The sequence below is a fragment of the Raphanus sativus genome, chromosome 5 (genome assembly GCF_000801105.2).
Source record: "Raphanus sativus cultivar WK10039 chromosome 5, ASM80110v3, whole genome shotgun sequence".
Taxonomy (NCBI): domain Eukaryota; kingdom Viridiplantae; phylum Streptophyta; class Magnoliopsida; order Brassicales; family Brassicaceae; genus Raphanus; species Raphanus sativus.
The window spans coordinates 10,023,770-10,041,499 of NC_079515.1; the positions used below are offsets into that span (position 1 = coordinate 10,023,770).

At 34.0% G+C, this 17,730-nt stretch overlaps 3 protein-coding genes across 8 annotated transcripts; all 3 read right to left on the reverse strand.

The window, feature by feature from the left end:
* Positions 1-3,108: 3,108 nt before the first annotated feature.
* Positions 3,109-6,834, reverse strand: LOC108859442 (VQ motif-containing protein 22). Of its 4 annotated transcripts, none has more exons than XM_056986554.1 (6): positions 5,061-6,834; positions 4,253-4,365; positions 4,087-4,174; positions 3,822-3,974; positions 3,641-3,702; positions 3,109-3,558 (listed from the first exon to the last, which is right to left on the reverse strand). In XM_056986554.1, exon 1 carries the CDS (start codon positions 6,670-6,672, stop codon positions 6,073-6,075), a length of 600 nt encoding a protein of 199 aa, XP_056842534.1. In that variant the 5' UTR covers positions 6,673-6,834; the 3' UTR covers positions 3,109-3,558; positions 3,641-3,702; positions 3,822-3,974; positions 4,087-4,174; positions 4,253-4,365; positions 5,061-6,072. The 4 variants fall into 4 exon arrangements, with proteins under 4 accessions (XP_056842534.1, XP_056842532.1, XP_056842535.1 ...); XM_056986552.1 differs by having other exon boundaries at positions 3,822-3,983; XM_056986555.1 differs by having other exon boundaries at positions 3,641-3,732; positions 3,822-3,983.
* A 1,189-nt stretch (positions 6,835-8,023) lies between these two features.
* Positions 8,024-8,945, reverse strand: LOC108858175 (uncharacterized). Its single transcript, XM_018632140.2, has one exon. The coding sequence runs from the start codon at positions 8,702-8,704 to the stop codon at positions 8,024-8,026; it is 681 nt and encodes a 226-aa protein (XP_018487642.1). The 5' UTR covers positions 8,705-8,945.
* Positions 8,946-13,716: 4,771 nt separating this feature from the next.
* LOC108862734 (protein FAR-RED ELONGATED HYPOCOTYL 3) lies at positions 13,717-17,614 on the reverse strand. Of its 3 annotated transcripts, none has more exons than XM_018636966.2 (8): positions 17,316-17,614; positions 14,968-17,191; positions 14,824-14,880; positions 14,671-14,739; positions 14,513-14,584; positions 14,336-14,398; positions 14,205-14,249; positions 13,717-14,117 (listed from the first exon to the last, which is right to left on the reverse strand). In XM_018636966.2, exons 2-8 carry the CDS (start codon positions 17,176-17,178, stop codon positions 14,061-14,063), a joined length of 2,574 nt encoding a protein of 857 aa, XP_018492468.1. In that variant the 5' UTR covers positions 17,179-17,191; positions 17,316-17,614; the 3' UTR covers positions 13,717-14,060. The 3 variants fall into 3 exon arrangements, with proteins under 3 accessions (XP_018492468.1, XP_018492466.1, XP_018492467.1); XM_018636964.2 differs by having other exon boundaries at positions 14,336-14,404; positions 17,316-17,612; XM_018636965.2 differs by having other exon boundaries at positions 14,336-14,404; positions 14,968-17,194; positions 17,316-17,612.
* Positions 17,615-17,730: the final 116 nt, after the last annotated feature.

The window sequence follows — 17,730 nt, forward strand, 5'->3', positions numbered from 1 at the left end:
GACGATGAGTAGAACTGAATATAGACACGAAATTTCATAATTATAAATATTCTTTGATTTAATAAAAAGCAATTCTTTCAGATAGCCCTTTTTAAGTTTTTGTCACAAAATAGTTCTCAAAAAATAAAATAATCAAAATAGCATTTTTTTAGTTTTTAATTTTTGAAATTTAAAATTTTTATCCTTTAAATTCACTCATTGATTCTAAATTTTAAACATAAATTAGTTAACCCAAGGAATATAAATGTATATATTACCCGTTAATTAAAAAAATTTGGTCATATTTCTTATTTAGGATTATTTTGTGAAAATAAATTTAAAAAATTATCCAAAAAATTAATTTTAAATAAAATAGTCACGAAAGTGTGATCACAAACAACAAAACATTGGCCAACCTTAGACCATAAACTTTGAATATTAAATGATAAATTGTAGTTGTACGTTTGAAATGAGGTGGAACTTTTAAGTGAGTTTTTATTTTGTTTTTATTTTGTATATTATCACTAAATTACCATATGGATGGAGTTTGAAATTTACATTGACCATCTAGAAAACTTACAACTCAACCACTAGCCCACCACTCATGAAATTTAAGATATATAAATGTCTATATACAAATAATACATTTTTAAATATTCTACTACAAAAGCTGTTAGGCATAGGCTAGGTGAAAGAATAGTAGAGAGTTTGTTCCAATTCAATGCTTCCATGTGTTATAAAATCAACCTTTTAGTCTAGTTGTCCGAAAGAATAGATTATCTTATTCAAACTGGTGGTGGTGGTCTAGTGGTGTTTGAGGGAATTAAGAAACCCAATAAGACGAACCTGGGTTCAAACTCCACCGGCCACACGGATATGAGTTATTGCTTTCGACTCATTTGAATGCCCACAAGAGGGTTTATCCGTGGGATGTACCTCCACCCGGGAGTTAGGTTTGTGTCATCATTGATCCGGGTTTAATCATTTTAGTTTAAAAAAAAAAAATAGATTATCTCATTTTTAAAAAATTATACAAACTAAAGATACCATATCAATTGTGAAGACACATAATTGTATAGTATCGTAATTGGTAACTGAGTTCAAATTGAGTTAAGAAAAGGAACTTTTAGTTAACTTAACAGTAAGGGGGACCCACAACGCGTTTGGATTGGATACATCCCCTCTTCCCAAGTCCTGACCCCTTTCTCACTCAGTTTTTTTGTCACTTCTTCAATGTTACTAGTTTTGTTTTTTATAAATATAAGATTCTTCATTGTTAATTTCTTTTATATTATTTTATTTGTCAAATATAAACACGTCTAGGACATGATAGAAATATTCTCTTTCATTAATTTATGGATTTATCGTAAGAATCTAAAATCTAGAATAAATGCGAAAGACGAAAATCCTATAGAGTTTGGCTTTGGTATATTGGCCAAACTATATATTAACATCGATCTACATCAAAAAGACCCATCTCACTATCAGTATAGTAATTAATATGAGCGCGAAGAAATTAAAATAGGAAAATAAACGATAACGTAAGAATCTAGGTATGTTCATGTTGGTAGCCTACCTTCACCAAAAAGCTTCCTCTGTTTCCGAACGAAAGGCAAGTTTGATATGATCCAATCAAAAGTCTCTCTCCTTATTTTATTGTCAAAATATAATTCTGGTCTTGAAGAAAATTCTCCTTGAAATATATTTCAAAAATCTTAAAAAGTTAATGATTGATGTAAAAAGGAAAAGGATAGTCATCGTTTTCCGTCGACAAGTCATATGATAATAACATTATATATGCCCTAAAAAGGAAGAAAAACAATAAAGTTATAACAATATTCATATTCTATATATCATCGCGATCACTTAGTAAAAGCTACATTCACATTTAGTTACAGTTTTTGTCCAATAAGAATGCAAACGTTGGATGTAGGCCATTTTTCATCCATTTTATGCACACGTTTTATAAAGAAGTTAATGAAGTTGTAACTTAGAGCATCCCCATTAGTGAAACTAACGGGGGTTCACACAATTCCCAAAAAAAAAAAAATATTAAATAAAGCCAAAAGTGATGAACTTCACTCCCGCGAGTTCTTGCTGATGAATCTGTATCATCACTATTTCACGGGCCCCACAATACGTGACGGCCCGCGGTTGGTCGATTATTATTATTATTTTTTTTTTTTTTAGAAAAAAATGTCGAACAGTAAAAAAAGAAAATAATAATAATAATTTTTTTTTGGTGAACCTCCCCATGAAGTTCACAGATGGAGATGCTCTTATATTCGTATTTTCTATCTGTAAAGCAGCTAAAGCTACATTCACACTAATTTCATGTTTGAATTTTACAATTCTATACGATTATAGAAACTAGATGTAAGCTATTTGTCTCACATCTCCTCCATTATATGCACGTCACACATATATGATATTTCTTTGAATATTGGAGAAATATAATATTTCACATGCAATTCAGAACTTCACTGAAAGTATTTTTACATAGAGAGCGCTAATATATGTGTTACTAGGACCGGCCCGCCCTACGGGCGGGATAATAATTTGAAAATAATATAAATAGTTAGATTAAATATTTAATATAATTTTTTTTAAATATATATTAGTTAAATTTTGTACAGTCACAGTATTGGAAGACTAAATAAAATATGCTATTTTGATAGGTAGTTTTGATTCTTTTTTTTTGGTGCCATCACATTATTTTTGGTAATTTCCTGGAGGTGGATGAATCTAAAGATTCTCGTGAGGAAAGAAACGAACTTGTGGTTATAGATTAAGTAAACAAATATATGTGTAAAATTTATTATGAAGTTGGCTAAATATTAGTCATGTAAACCGAAAATAATAATATTAATGTATCTCGACATGTTGGACAAATTAAATTTGATATAAACCAATCAATGATGCACTGATGGTTGCAGGACAATGCGTTGACATTCTCTTTGCTTACAGTATTGAGTTTTCATTGATTATATTTGAAATTTTCCAGTTTATAATTTTTTTCATTGATTGATTTTTATTGTGAAAGACTCAACGTCAGTTTTGGGGTTAACCAAATTTTCAAATACGAATATTAATGAAGCTGTGTTCTATTTTATTATGTAGATATAGATATTTTAATATAATCATCACATCTTATATCAATAAAAAACATATTCATGTATTAGTAACCAATAGAAAGAACATTTTGTAAATCACTTTTGAAACATGTTACTACTTGGTTTTTGCTTCTTTTTTATGATAAACAACTCTAACCACAATCTTGAATGTGAAGCTTGATTCGTTGCAGACTCTAAATTCTAACTCAGCAGAAACACTCTCATGTAGCCACTGAATTATGAAAAGGATCACTGCACAAATCTGAGCAAGACTTTAGCTCCAACTGTTCCTAGAAGATAGGAGCGTGTTCACCTGATAATCCACAACTGCAACAATCCTTCAGCTATTGTTGTCTACATGTTCTTCCTAATACCATGTTAGAGCTTGGCCACCTTTATTCCCTTTGCCACCACCAGCTTGGCCTCTGCCTTAACCACCTCTCACAAACCTCCATGTTGGTTTTGGCTGCCAATAAGTATAATATAATTAGATGACTAAAAACCGCCACTTTGTTGATACACATGCAAACTCAGTCAATAACACTTACATTGGTAGGCGTCTCACATAAGGAGTTGCATCACTTCTTAATCTTCCTCCCAGCTCAAATTCCTTGTCAGCAATAATCAGTGGCTTTAAGTTCTTTTAAGTGCAATCATCAAAAGAATCAACTCGCAAACTCAACTATTCTTTTGTAACTGGAAAAAGACCAAACATATAGCAAGACTTACCCAATATGAAACAGCTACAGAGATCAGAGATGGAGGTTCTTGATGCACCAATACAAATGATGAACCACAATCATCACGTCATATGGGCTGCAGTTCTTAAAAGCTTCAAATACTATCACACTCTCCATACTATTCTGGATGGACCAGCATCGTCTAACAAAGCTTACAAAGTACAAACTCAATATAAGTTTTTCTTGCTTATGATTATCCAGCAACTAATAAGGTTGAGAGACATTCACTTCAATGAAATAATAAAACACATTACCTTTTCCTATATTCTCGGCTGAGATAAGCCATGTAAGCCCACAACTGAGTACTGATGACTACGATTCAATAACTCCATGCACTATAGACTGCATAAAATGTGATGGTAAATGCTGCAACAGTCTGAATCTTTAGGTTGTGAAACAAACAAAAGAAGCATTTGTTACCTTTTATTAAAAATTATTTCTTTGATTTCTTAATGTCTTCTTTCTATCTTCCTCATCCTTTCTGTTTATGGTATCTTCGGTTTCACAGCATCATATGTGTGCTTCTTCTGGATCTGCTAAAAGACAAACTGGTTAAGATTTCTGGGAGAGGATAAAACTTGCCCATGTTTCACTACCAATACATTCAGCTCACCATACAACCGAACTGAATACTAAAAATATATCATCAAAATGTAGGTCAAAAGAGTATTGTGAATACATTATTTACGTAGTGGATGGTACAAAATTCCGAGACTTCCCTAAACTGAATTTAAGCGTTGACCATAAGTTTGATTAAGTTGGTGCCTTTACAACTTAGAGAGTTACAAACACTACCACAATCACCATGCCTCTCGGACACGTTGAAAAATACCACAGCCCCAAAAGATATAAACAGTTGTGACATGGCAAAGCAGAAAGGTATGAAGTAAACCTATTGCCTCCACATACATCATTGGTTTTTAAAAGAAAAAATTGTTTAGTTGTAACCACAGAGCATAAATTTGCAAACAGAAACCACTAACATGTCAAAAAAAAAAATAGAAAAAGAAACCACTAAATATCAGTGAAATTCACAAAATTCGATCAAAGACCAAAACTTCACAATGACCCAATAATTAAAACTGTAGTTACCTTGCAATTCAAGAGGCCTAATAAATCTACATCAAACACTAATCTCAAATCAATTGGAGGGGGGAGGGGGGAGCTTAAGTAGAAACAAATAGAGATGCAAAGAAAAATACGGGAAAGTGAATCGATGAGAGGATACCTTCTTGAACTTCTTCTCCAGCACTGACTTCACCAAATACCTGAGAGAATCTCCAATCTAAAACGACGAAGCTCCGACTGCATCACCACCATTCATTCTCTCCTCTCTCCATTTCTATTTCTCGCACACACTCTCATGCCCCTCAGATAGAATGTAAAAACAAATCAGCGAAGCAATAGTTTATCATGATCAATCCAAAAGAATCAGTTGAAGAAATTTGCAAGCTCAAATGGCGAGAGGAAGATAAGACATGTAAAAACAAATCAGCGAAGCAATAGTTTATCATGATCAATCCAAAAGAATCAGTTGAAGAAATTTGCAAGCTCAAATGGCGAGAGGAAGATAAGACGTCAAGGAGTCGTCGCCGTACGAAAGAGAGAGACGAAGCGTACATAAGAATTAGGGTTAGTGCAAGATCCTTCTACCGGGCCGGATAACGCGCACAAACTAAAAGACCAGCACACATCAAACAACCAAAGCCCATCTCATTCGGGATTAAATGAAACGCGGAGTATCATCCGCACGGGACACGTGTCACAACGTCAGAGCTCGAATTTCTTAGGTGGAATCCTATGTGTCAGCTGGAGAGATACATCCTTCTTTTATATAAATAGATATTAGTGTTCGACAACATTGTTTTAACTAAGTTAAGTATAGTAGAAAATGGACTCCATAACTAATTTATATGAATGATAATTTATTGATCCCCTAGAGAACATATAGATTTATTTGCAAAACATTTATTTTTCTTATTGCCATTTTCAATGAAGCAAGTGTGCAACTTCAGTCATTGAATATTTGCCTAGTTAGGACCATGATAAATGATAACGGTATATAAACGTATCTAAAAGCCTAAAACAAAGATAAACAAGCTTGAATATGAAAACGAAAAGAAAAACTTGAATATACAGCAGTCAAAGTTGTCATTCTATGACAAAAAAAAGTCAGTACCTAACATTTCTGCCTTTATGCGAAAAAGAGGAAAAAAATTCAAAAGAATCCAATCGTTTTCTCATTGCAGCCTCGAAGACGACGTATTACTATTCGTGGCTTCCTTATACGACGGAGCAGAACCTCCACTTCCACCGTCCGCAGTGCCAAACACACCGGAAACCACCGTATTAGGGTTGCTCATGTTAGGGTTGTTCATGTTACTATACCCAACGACGGGATTCATGTTGTTTAACGAGAACATATAAGGCTGTTGCGGTGGAGGCGGCGCGTGAGGCTGGTAACTATATTGCCAAGGAACTTGTTGGGAAGATCCAGCTGATGGATCCGAAGAAGAGGTGAGGCTAAAACCGGAAGTGGTATTGCCGGACCCGAAAGCCATAGCAGATGGACCGCCCGTGAACTGCTGAACCATGGCACGGAAGTTGGATGTGTCCGTGTTGAGAAGTGTTGTTGGTGTTCTACGTGAGGCCCTTGATCTTCTACGTGCCGGTTTGGTTACACGGCCTGTTTCTGGACTAAGACGAGAGTCCATGGAGGTGGCTTCACCGGAGGGAGAAGCGGCTGTGGTGGTTGTGACGGCGGTTGAAGTGATGGTGGATGTTGTGTAGAAGGCTTGGTTGTTGCCGTAGAGGTGAGACCAATCGTTTGAGTTAGCCATTTTGTGTTGTGTCTCCTCAAGACTGTGTGAGATTGCAATAAGAAACAAAACATCATTTGCCTTCGTTTGTTGTTTATTTATTTAGGTTTAGTGATTAGACTTGGTCAATGGAAGACTATTCTAAATCAATTATGACCGTTGATTTAGGAAACATGTTAGATTCTGTGGCTTAACATTTCTTTCCTAACTGAAGAAACAAAATATTTATATACTTTTTGTGAAGACTTTATGTACTTACTTTATTAATATGATTTAAGCTGATTCGATATTATCATGATTCATGAAAAATAATATGATAATGGACCTTACGTTACAATTCGTGGTTGAGTTTTACCAATAAACTAACTACTAGAATTTAGTTTTGTATTGGCTACTTTCCCAACAAGTTGACGAAATTGGCCTAACTCACTCTGTATATATTTTTTTAATTAAATTAGTAAATAAATCCCTTGTTAAACCGGTTGTGAAATTTTGGAGCTATAGACGAATTAATAAAGAATTTAATAATTTAAGGATCTAAAAGTTTTTTTCACAAATTTAGAGGTCTATGTTCATATAAAATTTTTCAAACATTTTGGGAACTGAAATGAATGTTTTATTAGGTTTAACCTAAAACCGGTTTCTGCTCATTTTAGTATTTTTCTGTTGACTAATATATAGTCACATAGTTGACTACATATTTTTCGATCTGTTTTTTTTTTAATATTTTATAAGTTGATCCGGCTAGTTTTGGAAGAAACACATTTAAATACTCTCTATGTTTTTTTTGTAAGATGTTTTATCCTAAACAACACAAATTAAAAATATATATTTTTAATGGAACCACTTGATCGTAACAAAAAAGTAAGTATATTGATTTTTAATATTTTAATCAAAAACTATATATTGATTTTTCATATTTAGAACAATTGTTTTGATAGTTTTACATAAAAAGTTTCAAAACATTGTACAAATTGAAACAAAATTATCTTCTAGAACATCATAAAAACGGTTAGAATATTTAATAGCTATAGAGTAGATTGGCCGCGACCCAGAATTTCGAATTTTGTTCTGTTAGTTGTTCCTAACCAAAACACATCTCGTTGCCTGCTTAGTAATAGACGTATTATGGCTTCGAATGGGAAAAGCAGTTCAAACGGTGCAGATCAAGCAGATCATGCAGATCAAGTAGGACAAGTGCTGATCAAGCGGATCATGCAGGAGAGATGCAGATCAAGCAGGAGAAATTATTTTAAAAGTTATGAATGGTAAAAACAGTTCAAAAAATGCAGATCATATATTTAAACAATAAAAACTACACCAAAATATCAAAACACAAAATGAAAAAATACATAAACAAATATAAAATAACTTAATAATTTGCCCATAACATATCCGCAATATTGTCTCTAGTATTTGTCATATGATCTCCATCAGCTATATTTGTTGTCTCCATGTCATTTATATCACTTTCAAAATCTTCGTTGTTGATATTTGTATGCCTCACTTCTTCAACAAAATCTTCATCAAAATAATTTGAAATTCTGATAAAATTATGTAGTCCCATTGTAGCAGTTACCACTCTCTTTTGAACTGCAATATCATATCTCGGAAATTCACTCAAAATCCTCCATTTCTTCTTCCAAACTCCAAACGTCCTTTCAATAACAGAACGTAGAGATGCATGACATCGATTAAAATTTTCTTTTTTATTCTTAGGAGGAGGACCATTGTCGAAATGAGACATGTGATACCTAATAACTTCATTCCGAGAAGATCTATAGGGAGCCAAAAAACCTTGCTTATGTGGATACCCAGAATCAACTACATAATACTTGTCTCTTGGAGGTAAAGGAAACTCAGAATCACCGTCCTGTGCCATCGTGAGAACTGCTGTATCGTGACATGATCCGGGTGCTCCATTCCAAACATATGTAAACAACATATTTAGATCACATATCGCCATGATGTTAAATGATGTCGTATCATGTCGATTCCAGTACATTCCTTGCAGTTCAGGCTTTACTTTAACACATATATGAACTCCATCCATAACTCCCACAAATCCACTAAAATATGGCCAGTATCTTCTATCCGTTTGCAGACTTTCAGGAATAACGACGGATGTAACAACGATGAGATTTGTTTTTTTTTTTTTGAGATTTGTTATATAGTACTACTATATAATTTTCTTAATAGGTTAGACTAGACGTACGTAATAGAATTATAATATGCCGACAATGTTCAAATCCATAGCGTAATGATAAGCCCGTAGGCTGTTTTAATTAGCGAAAACGATTAGTCGATTATATCCAATAAAAAAAAACGAGCAACTAAATAAAGAAACAACTATCGTATATCATACTTAAGACACTAGTGTTCTGATAATTGATAGGTGTACATATTATTTACGGAGTTGATTAAGGAATGAGTGGGCATAAATTAATTGACGGGGGTTGGTGACTTTGAATGAATGTAAAACAAGTACGACCAAAGAGCAAACATGAAACTGGTGAAAAACCCGGGGCTTCTAGCTCAGTTGGTAAAGGGTTCACAGCTGTGAGTTTCGCCATCTGGGTTCGAATCCCGGCCACTGGGGAATTAACATTTCGGCATCGTCAGGGACAGAGAACCGACATGTAGCAACACGTGACTAGTCTATACCACTTCGGTGGGGCCAGGATACCTCTGTATAATTCAAAAAAAAAAAAGAAACTGGTGAGAAATTTCAAACAAAACCAGAATCTAATCCTGACGTGTGATATGTAATATGGGGGAACTACATCATCGTTTTTTGTCATAATTTTGTATCAATCGACACATAATAGATACTGGCAGGGACGAAACCAGGAAATTTTTTAACTGGGTGTGCTAAATTCAAATATTAAATAATTATTAAAATATAATATAAAAATAAAAACATAATATAATACTAAAATAATATGTAGCAAAAAAAATTGTTATTAAAAAGTAACTTATTTTACATTCATCCATTGCTTGAAATCATGTATCACTTCTTAGTTTGTGATACTTTCCATCATGTATCACATCTTAGTTTTTGATAAATCAAACGAGATAGTTACTTAAAATTTCATTGCATAAGAACATATTTTCATGACTTGCATTAGTAACAGATAAATCCAAAACCGATTCCAAAATCCTAAAAATGAAAAGATATGTAGTTAAATAATTAATATTACTTTTTATCGTCCATAAAAAACGCAAAATTTATGTAAAATAAAATTATTCGTTGTTTAAGACTTTAGGATCACTTCTGTGTGATATTCAAACACTATTCGAATAATTACGGATCCTAATGGAAACAAATCAAAGTATTTTTTTCAAAGAAGCTTTGGAAATTTTTGGAAATATAGGGGATTTTTTGAAAAAGATGACATGTCACGTTAATACTAGTGAAGAATTTCAGATTTTAGTAACAGAAATTGAAAACTAAAATTGGACTTTTAAAGTTTCGTTTATTTTGTGTTGGCTAAGTTATCTTTTTGGAATTTATTTTGTTTTGTTTTTCAATGGTTGCACAATCGTAAATTCTAATGGGTGCACATATAAACTCACTTAACATTTACACAATTTAAAAAATAATTATGGGTGTCTATGCACTTCTTCCCTATCACGTGGTTTCGCCCCTGGATACTGGATATCACATTTTCTTTTCAGCTATTCTTTGTGGACTAAAATCTTACAAACATGATCGAGACTGAGTTGAATAAATGACAATGAATCATTATTCATTACCTCGGTTTAAAAACCCACAGAATTTACAAATTTAAATAATTTTAAAAAATTAATAAGTAAATTTAATTAATATTTCAATTTATTTTATTTTTGGAATGTACGTTTTCTATGTTTTTTATTTTTAACTTAATTGATAATTTTCAAATACTTGTCAGTCACATGTTCTTCATTTAGTATTTTAAATACTATTTGAAATTCAATGTTACTAGGAGGTTTTCAGATTTTAAATAATTTTTGCGTAACTAGTAATCTTGACTACATACCGTAATCAAAAATAATTTTACATTTGATCAAAACATTCTTCACATATCATAATATCACATAGCACACGGTGTAAGATACTGTATTGTCTTTGCATATAAGATTTCACTAGATTTTGATCCACATTTTTAAAACGTTGATTTTGGATAAAAATGTTAGTTGATATTAAGGATTATTTTTGAACTTTGATCTATATATTATGTTAAAATATAAATATTCAATGTTTTTATATCTGAACCGGTAAACCTAGCGTATATAATCCCAGTGCCGGTTATATACCATTGCTGAAAGAGCAACAGCACATGGTCCATTAATCTTAAGAGTCCATAATATATAGAGTTACATCTATTGACCTTCAATATATTGTACTTATGATAAGTTAAAAAATCCCAATTGTATTAGTTTGTTTAATGAAAACACGTGACCATTGACCAAATTAATAACACAGATAAATAAATGAAATTTGTTTTGGTAAGAAGTCTTTCTACCTTTTTTTCTTGCAGCCGACTTAAAAAATAGATGGAGAATGAGATCTCAGTTTTCAAGATACGAAGGTAACTAAAAATCTGTTGAACAAAACTGTTGTTTTTTATCCTAATTTGATTTAGCCGTTTGAGAATACTTACTTTTTTATATATTTAAAATTACCAATCTAAATTGTTATCCTTCTAATTTCTTTCCCTTTGTTTCAAGTTTCTCTGCAACTTCAACAAAAGAAAATCCAGAGCATTTAGAAGATTTTTGTCATCATTCTCTTATCTCCTCCATCTTCACACCAATCCAGGTTTGAGTGTTTTATTTTTTAATTTATAAATATTAGATTACTAGAATTGTTAATTTTTTTCTACCAATTGTTAATTTAAATATGGTTCTACTTCTATCTGATCATGCTAAAAGACAAAAAAAACAAATAGAAAAATTTACTAATAAAAGGTTTATTTGAGGTCTTTTTCGAGTGATAGCACCGCGCTAAATTAGTCACTGAACCGACCCTATATAATCCATTTGAAATCTAATAAAAAAATTGTTAACTAAAAATTTGATAAAATACGGTAAATTTTTTTAAAAATCATTATTAACGTATGACCTAATCATGGCTGCCCTATTGAAAAAATTGATGATATTTCTAAAATTAATTTTATATATTTTAAATTTTTACATAAAATTGAATAAATTATTTGATTTGTAATCTATTGTACTTTGATACTGTTTACTATTTGAAAAAATGAAAAAAAATTATATAAAACCAAAATTTATTTATATAACAATATTAGTTTATTTTACTATTTATATTGTTTGAGAAATAAGTTTGAAGATGTAGGATCGTATAATAAATATTTTAAAATATTTATTTGTTATTATTATGAATATATAAATTTAAATTGTTGGGAAGGAATTAAAATATGTTAACACTATAGTTAAAAACTAGGATAATATCCGCGCCTTGCCCGGAGTGAAGTTATTATTTTTATTATGTTTTAGAGAATGAAACAATAGTTCGCTTTTTCTTTTTGGATTACGGGTGTTCATACCGGATATCGGTTTGGTTTTGGTTCGGTTTGGTTTTCCGGTTTTCGGTATTTCGGTTAGTAAAATATAACTAATAAGCTAAATCTATATTTACTTCGTTTGGTTCGATTTATATACCGTCGTTTTCGGTTTATTCGGTTTATGCCTAAAAACATAATTATTTAGTTTGAGATCATATTATATATTATACAAATTTAGAGTCATGTTGTCAAAAATTCATTTATTAAAAAATATTATATATTTAAATAAAAGAATAGAAAACAAAAAGACGCTTCTATCATCTAATAAAATAATCAAACTTAGAATTAATATAAAAGCTCTAAATTTTGAAAATAAGAATAAAAAATTAAACAGAAGTACGAAATATTTTTTTTTCTATTCTTTCATATTTAGTGTTCATCAAATTCATATGTCTTCGATTGAACACAATTCTATTTATTTAAAGATAAAAAAACTGTAAAAATTGTTGTTTATCAAATTTATAATCTTTATTTAAATTTATTCAATGTTAATATAAAGAGAAAAATCAAAACAGAACACATTGAAAATAAGAAGTCTCAGATGCAGTGAATTGTTACTTAATTATAGTTCAAGTGATGTACAAATTATAATTATAGTTCAACTTATATAACAAATAGATATTCATGCGTCTTTATAAATATATACATATTTACATGTTTCTACTTTTAATCAGTTTTGTTCAGTTTAATCGGTTATAAATCAACTCATATCCGACTCTCATGGTTTTTATAAAATCACATTCGGTTTGTATGGTATATACTAAAAGAAATCATATTATATGTTCTGTCAAAAATACTTGAAAGTATATATAAAATAGTCAAAAGTATGTTTAAAATGATTTTTCTACATATAAAATACCCATTTAAAATTTTTAAAATTATTTAAATGGGTTATCCGAACCTGAATCAAATCCGCGAAGATCCAAACCGAAATATAGAAATACCCGAGTAGAGCTGAAATTTTTGAACCCGAAAACCCAAAACCCGAATAAATCCGAACCAAACCCGAATGAGTATTCGAAGTCCACCCCTAAGCCTTTACGATTTTATGTTTAGTGATTACCGAATTAAATACTGAATTAAATGCCAAATTGAATGGAAAATTAAATGCCGAATTAAATGCAATTTATTCTCGAGACGACACGTTGGCATATTTGATGAGAATCATTGTGGAAACGACACGTAAGCAAAAGTCATTCTCAATGCTTTTCAAATAATATACAGGGGATATACTTTTTACTAAATAAGTTAAGATACGTAGAAACTAATGTCTGTTTCTATATATTTTTTACTAAATAAGTTAAGACACGTAGAAACTAATGTCTGTTTCTATAAATAATATCACTTTATAAAAGAAATCATTAATAATCGTCAAATTTAAATTCTTACCGTAAATCTTTTTTTTTGACATGAATTCCTACACTATAAATAGATAACACTGGGATCAAATAACAACCACATAACATTATGTACGTGGCTTATAGATTAGGGAGAGTAATCAGATCCAAATTTAAGTAATTTGATCAAAAAATTAACAGGAGTTTATAAATAGATAAATATCCTCTAAACAAATGTTTCCCCCTCCTCTAAATTCGAACAGTCAATGATCAAAAGTTTTGGGGATCATCAAGAACTAATACACACGACCAAATATTAACAGAAGCGGTATCTTTATAACCGAAACAATACAACATATCCTATTTCAACACTTGACCCGATAAAACAGAACCTGCTCCTTGTTCTGTTTCCAAAACCTGATCGTGAAATGAGCTTTCATCTTTTAAGTGCTTGTTGGATTTTGGTCTCTTTAAGATTTGAACCATAGTTAGGTTTCAGCCTGGTTCAAGTGTGTCTAGACGCGTCCTCATGCAACTGTGGCGTCCTCACATTAGGATCATCCTGTACAGTAATCAACATGTGTTTTTTCATGAACAAAGATTGACCAGTAGATGCAATAAAAATATGTTACTAGAACTGAAACTTTACCCGGATATCGTAAGTAAAGTTGGGAGGACGGAAGAAATCTACTCCCTAAAAAGAACAAAAAGTAAACAATGATCATTTTTGAATAGGTTTTCGGTCATGTAAAAGCTCTGAGAATAATAAGCTGAAGGTACCTGTCCATGGATGCCTTGCTGAGCAGTGTAGTAACTATCGTAGCTTGGTGCTATTGAGTTCAACTGTCGCTACAGAAAACCAGGCGGGGATTTTTTGTTTTTATCCAAAGTTAATGATAGAAAAAAAACAACAAAAGCTTAGTTTCAGATAGGTGTGGATGGTAGAATTTTTCATACCAATCCTTGAATTGTTTGTTGATGATTCCCATAAAAGTTATCGCGATTTGGCCCCATTAAGTTTAGCTGGACCTGTAAAAACACAGATGATCAGCTCACATTAAGATAAAAATCTGAGTCTATAAGAGAATAAAAACTTGTAATTTGTGCTTAGTTACCAAATTTTGCACGCTCTGCTGTGTTCCATAATAACTTTCTAAGCCAACTGTCCTTGGACTCAACTTATCCTGCAAATATAAAATTCAAATATCATATACTTAGGGGACTCTAGTTTAACAGAGGCTTGCTACTACATGTTAACAAAGACAAACCATCGGTTGCAAGCTTTCTGGCGCTGCAACTGGCATAACCTCCTGCTCTGAGTTCACCTGCAATCATAAGGCTTGCAATGCATAAATGCGCAAAGCTAAGTAAAACCTTGAGTATGTACAGAGAGATTATGAACAAGAAGTTACTTTTCTTTTCTTAGTAGGATTCTTTTTCTTGCTCGTCGTCTTGACTGCACTTCTGCTCTGGTTATCCTCCTCGACGGATATCAGACCTTGAGTTGGTGACGTGACCACATCTGGAAGACTTCTGCCGGAAGTATTAACACCAGCACAGTTTCCCAAAGCTTCTTCAATAGCAAGGAATGTAATATTGTAACTCTCTTGAGAGATGGATGCCTCTTCACTCAGCTTTAAAGCTCTCTGGCACAAATCGTTATACCTCTGTACCCTAGTCTGCAACTGCTGAGGTTCTCCTGGAAAATGCTGGCTTCTTGCATCTTTGGTCCACCGTTTCAATATGTACTGAGAGGGGATGGAAGAGAGGTGACAACACTGGAGAACATTAAGCGTGTGTCTGCAGAGATACCCTTTATACTCAAATAACCGACACATGCAAGAGACTTCAGCCTTTGCTTGGTTCCATGTAACCACAAAGTCCTGGTTGTTTTCAAAATCCTGAACTCTGAAAGTAGAGCACGTTGCATCTCGGTTCTCCTCCCTGGGACAACACGCGATTGCACCCAAAACTTCAATCTGGAACTTTTTGAATACGGCGGGAGTATAGACTTCGGAAACACTCTTCTCAAATGGCGACGGAGACTTCATTGTCGGCGGCTTGTTCCACGTTTCAGAATCAGCTTTGGCTTCTTCTTCAAATCTATCTTGCAAAATCATATCATACAGTTTCACAAACTCCTGCACGCTAGTCTTCTTATGCAAGTACTTGTCGAAGTAAGCATTAACACTATCAGCTCTCTGAGATGTAGACATCCCCGCCAAAAGAACGTCGGTCATGTAGGTCGGTGCCCATTTCCTTCGGTCTTCGTATAAAGACTGCATCCACTGATCGTCTTTGAGGCCGAATCTAGCAAGAATCTTCCACCATCTTCTCGCAAAGTCTTCCTCCTTCCAAGATTTATAAATGCACTTCTCGAACTTCGCTGTAAAATTCTCATGTTGCTTAGCAACTTGACCAAGATTCTCAGAGACCTTAATCAACACATGCCAAAGAAAAAGGCGATGCTGAGTACTGGGGAAGACCTCAGGGACAACGGAGTTCAACACAGCATCCTGCTCAGTGATCAAAACTTTCGGAGCTTGTCCACCCATCGCTCTCAGCCAAGTCTCCATCAACCAAGAGAATGTTGCTGCCGTCTCGTCGGATAGTAAAGCACAACCAAGAACCATATACTGGTAATGCTGGTTCACACCAACAAAAACAGCAAGTGGCATCTTGTACTTGTTCCTCACGTAGGTAGTATCAAGAGAAACAACATCACAAAAACTGCCATAGTTAAACCTGCTCTTGGCATCCACCCAAAACACACTCTTCACCCTCTGATCATCATCCCCAAGATCCACCGCGTAAAAGAAGTTGGAGTTGAGAACCTGCATCCGCGACAAGAACTCAAGCAGCACCTTGAAATCCCCAGTCTCCACAACAGACAAACTCCTCCCTTTCTCAAAAGAGCCTTTCGACTCGCTCTTCAAGCTGATGACAGTCTTGTACTCAGCGAACTGCTTAGCCATCGCCGCGTAAACCTTCCTCGTCTGCTCGCTCACGGCTTGCGCAGGCAAAAGCTCGTGGTTATGATCTCTGACGAAGCTGTGAATCACCCACTTCCCATCAGGCTTCCTCTTAACGTGCATACTCGCTTTACAATCAGTCTTCGCGCACGTCCTCCTCCCACCACCACCACCACCACCAGAGACGTTCTCTATCGGAGGAGGAGGAGGATGCTCCTGGTGCTGCTTGCTCTGCCTAGCTCTCGGCCTGTTGTTGAAAGACTTGTCGTACTCTCGTTTCGTACCGTACCGAGAGCAAGCGAACTTGGCGTCGATGAACTCTCTAGTCGTTTTAGACCTGCGACTGTTCTGAATCGCGGTGTTGAACCCAACGGTTCGAGAGTACTCTTGGTAGAAGGTGTAGGCTTCACCGTGCGAGTTGAACTCCATGCCGTTTAGCGGTTCGAGATTCACGCCTTGTTGTTCTGGAACGCTAGTGTTGTTGTTGTTGTTGTTATCGGAGTGTTGTACATCGACGGTGACGTCATCCTCGATTTTGCTAATGTCTATGTCTTCGTTGTCGAGTCCTCTGTGTTGTTGTTGTTGTTGTTCATCGTCGTCACCAGCTTCTTTGCAGAGGTCACCTGAATGTAGTCTAAGATCTATATCCATGACTTTCCTGCAACTGCTGCAACAAGATTTTAACCACAATAATCAGTAAAATTTTCAATTTCGTGCAATCGAGCACTGTATTTATATATATAGGAATCGTGGTGGTTTTCACTGTACCGAAGATGAAATGGAATTACCTTGGACGAACAATCTGTAATCTCGTCGAGACGAAGGAGGAGGCACGCGCCAATCGGTGCGAGTTGGCGTTTCGATCTGCGAAAGGGGAGGTTGGATGATGGAGAGGAGAGAAAATGGTTTGTGATGTTCACGCGATCTGAGGGAGCGAGTGGGCGGAGGAGGAGGAGGCACGATTCCTTGATTTTTTTTTCTTTGGTGTCTAGGGTTTCTTTCTGTATGTCTCTCTCTCTCTCTCTCCATTAAACAACGCTTGTGTGTGTGTGTGTTCCATATCTCTCCCCACTGCGCACGCGTTGCGCGTGCCAATACTTGCTTTGATAATTTAGTTGAAGCGTGACTAATGGCATCATGATTCATGAATCTACTATAGTCTAATCTATAAAGGCCTCTTCTAAGTTCTAGAGTTAGGCTTTT

Bases quoted from the DNA above. Each gene is read 5' to 3' on its own strand.
- LOC108862734 (XM_018636964.2), bottom strand. From the start codon at position 17,178: ATGGATATAGATCTTAGACTACATTCAGGTGACCTCTGCAAAGAAGCT. The intron at 14,405-14,512 runs GTATGAAAAATT...GGTTTTCTGTAG, and splicing joins AACAAACAATTCAAGGATTG to CGACAGTTGAACTCAATAGC. The intron at 14,250-14,335 runs GTACCTTCAGCT...TGTTCTTTTTAG, and splicing joins AGCAAGGCATCCATGGACAG to GGAGTAGATTTCTTCCGTCC.
- LOC108858175 (XM_018632140.2), bottom strand. From the start codon at position 8,704: ATGGATGGAGTTCATATATGTGTTAAAGTAAAGCCTGAACTGCAAGGA.
- LOC108859442 (XM_056986554.1), bottom strand. From the start codon at position 6,672: ATGGCTAACTCAAACGATTGGTCTCACCTCTACGGCAACAACCAAGCC.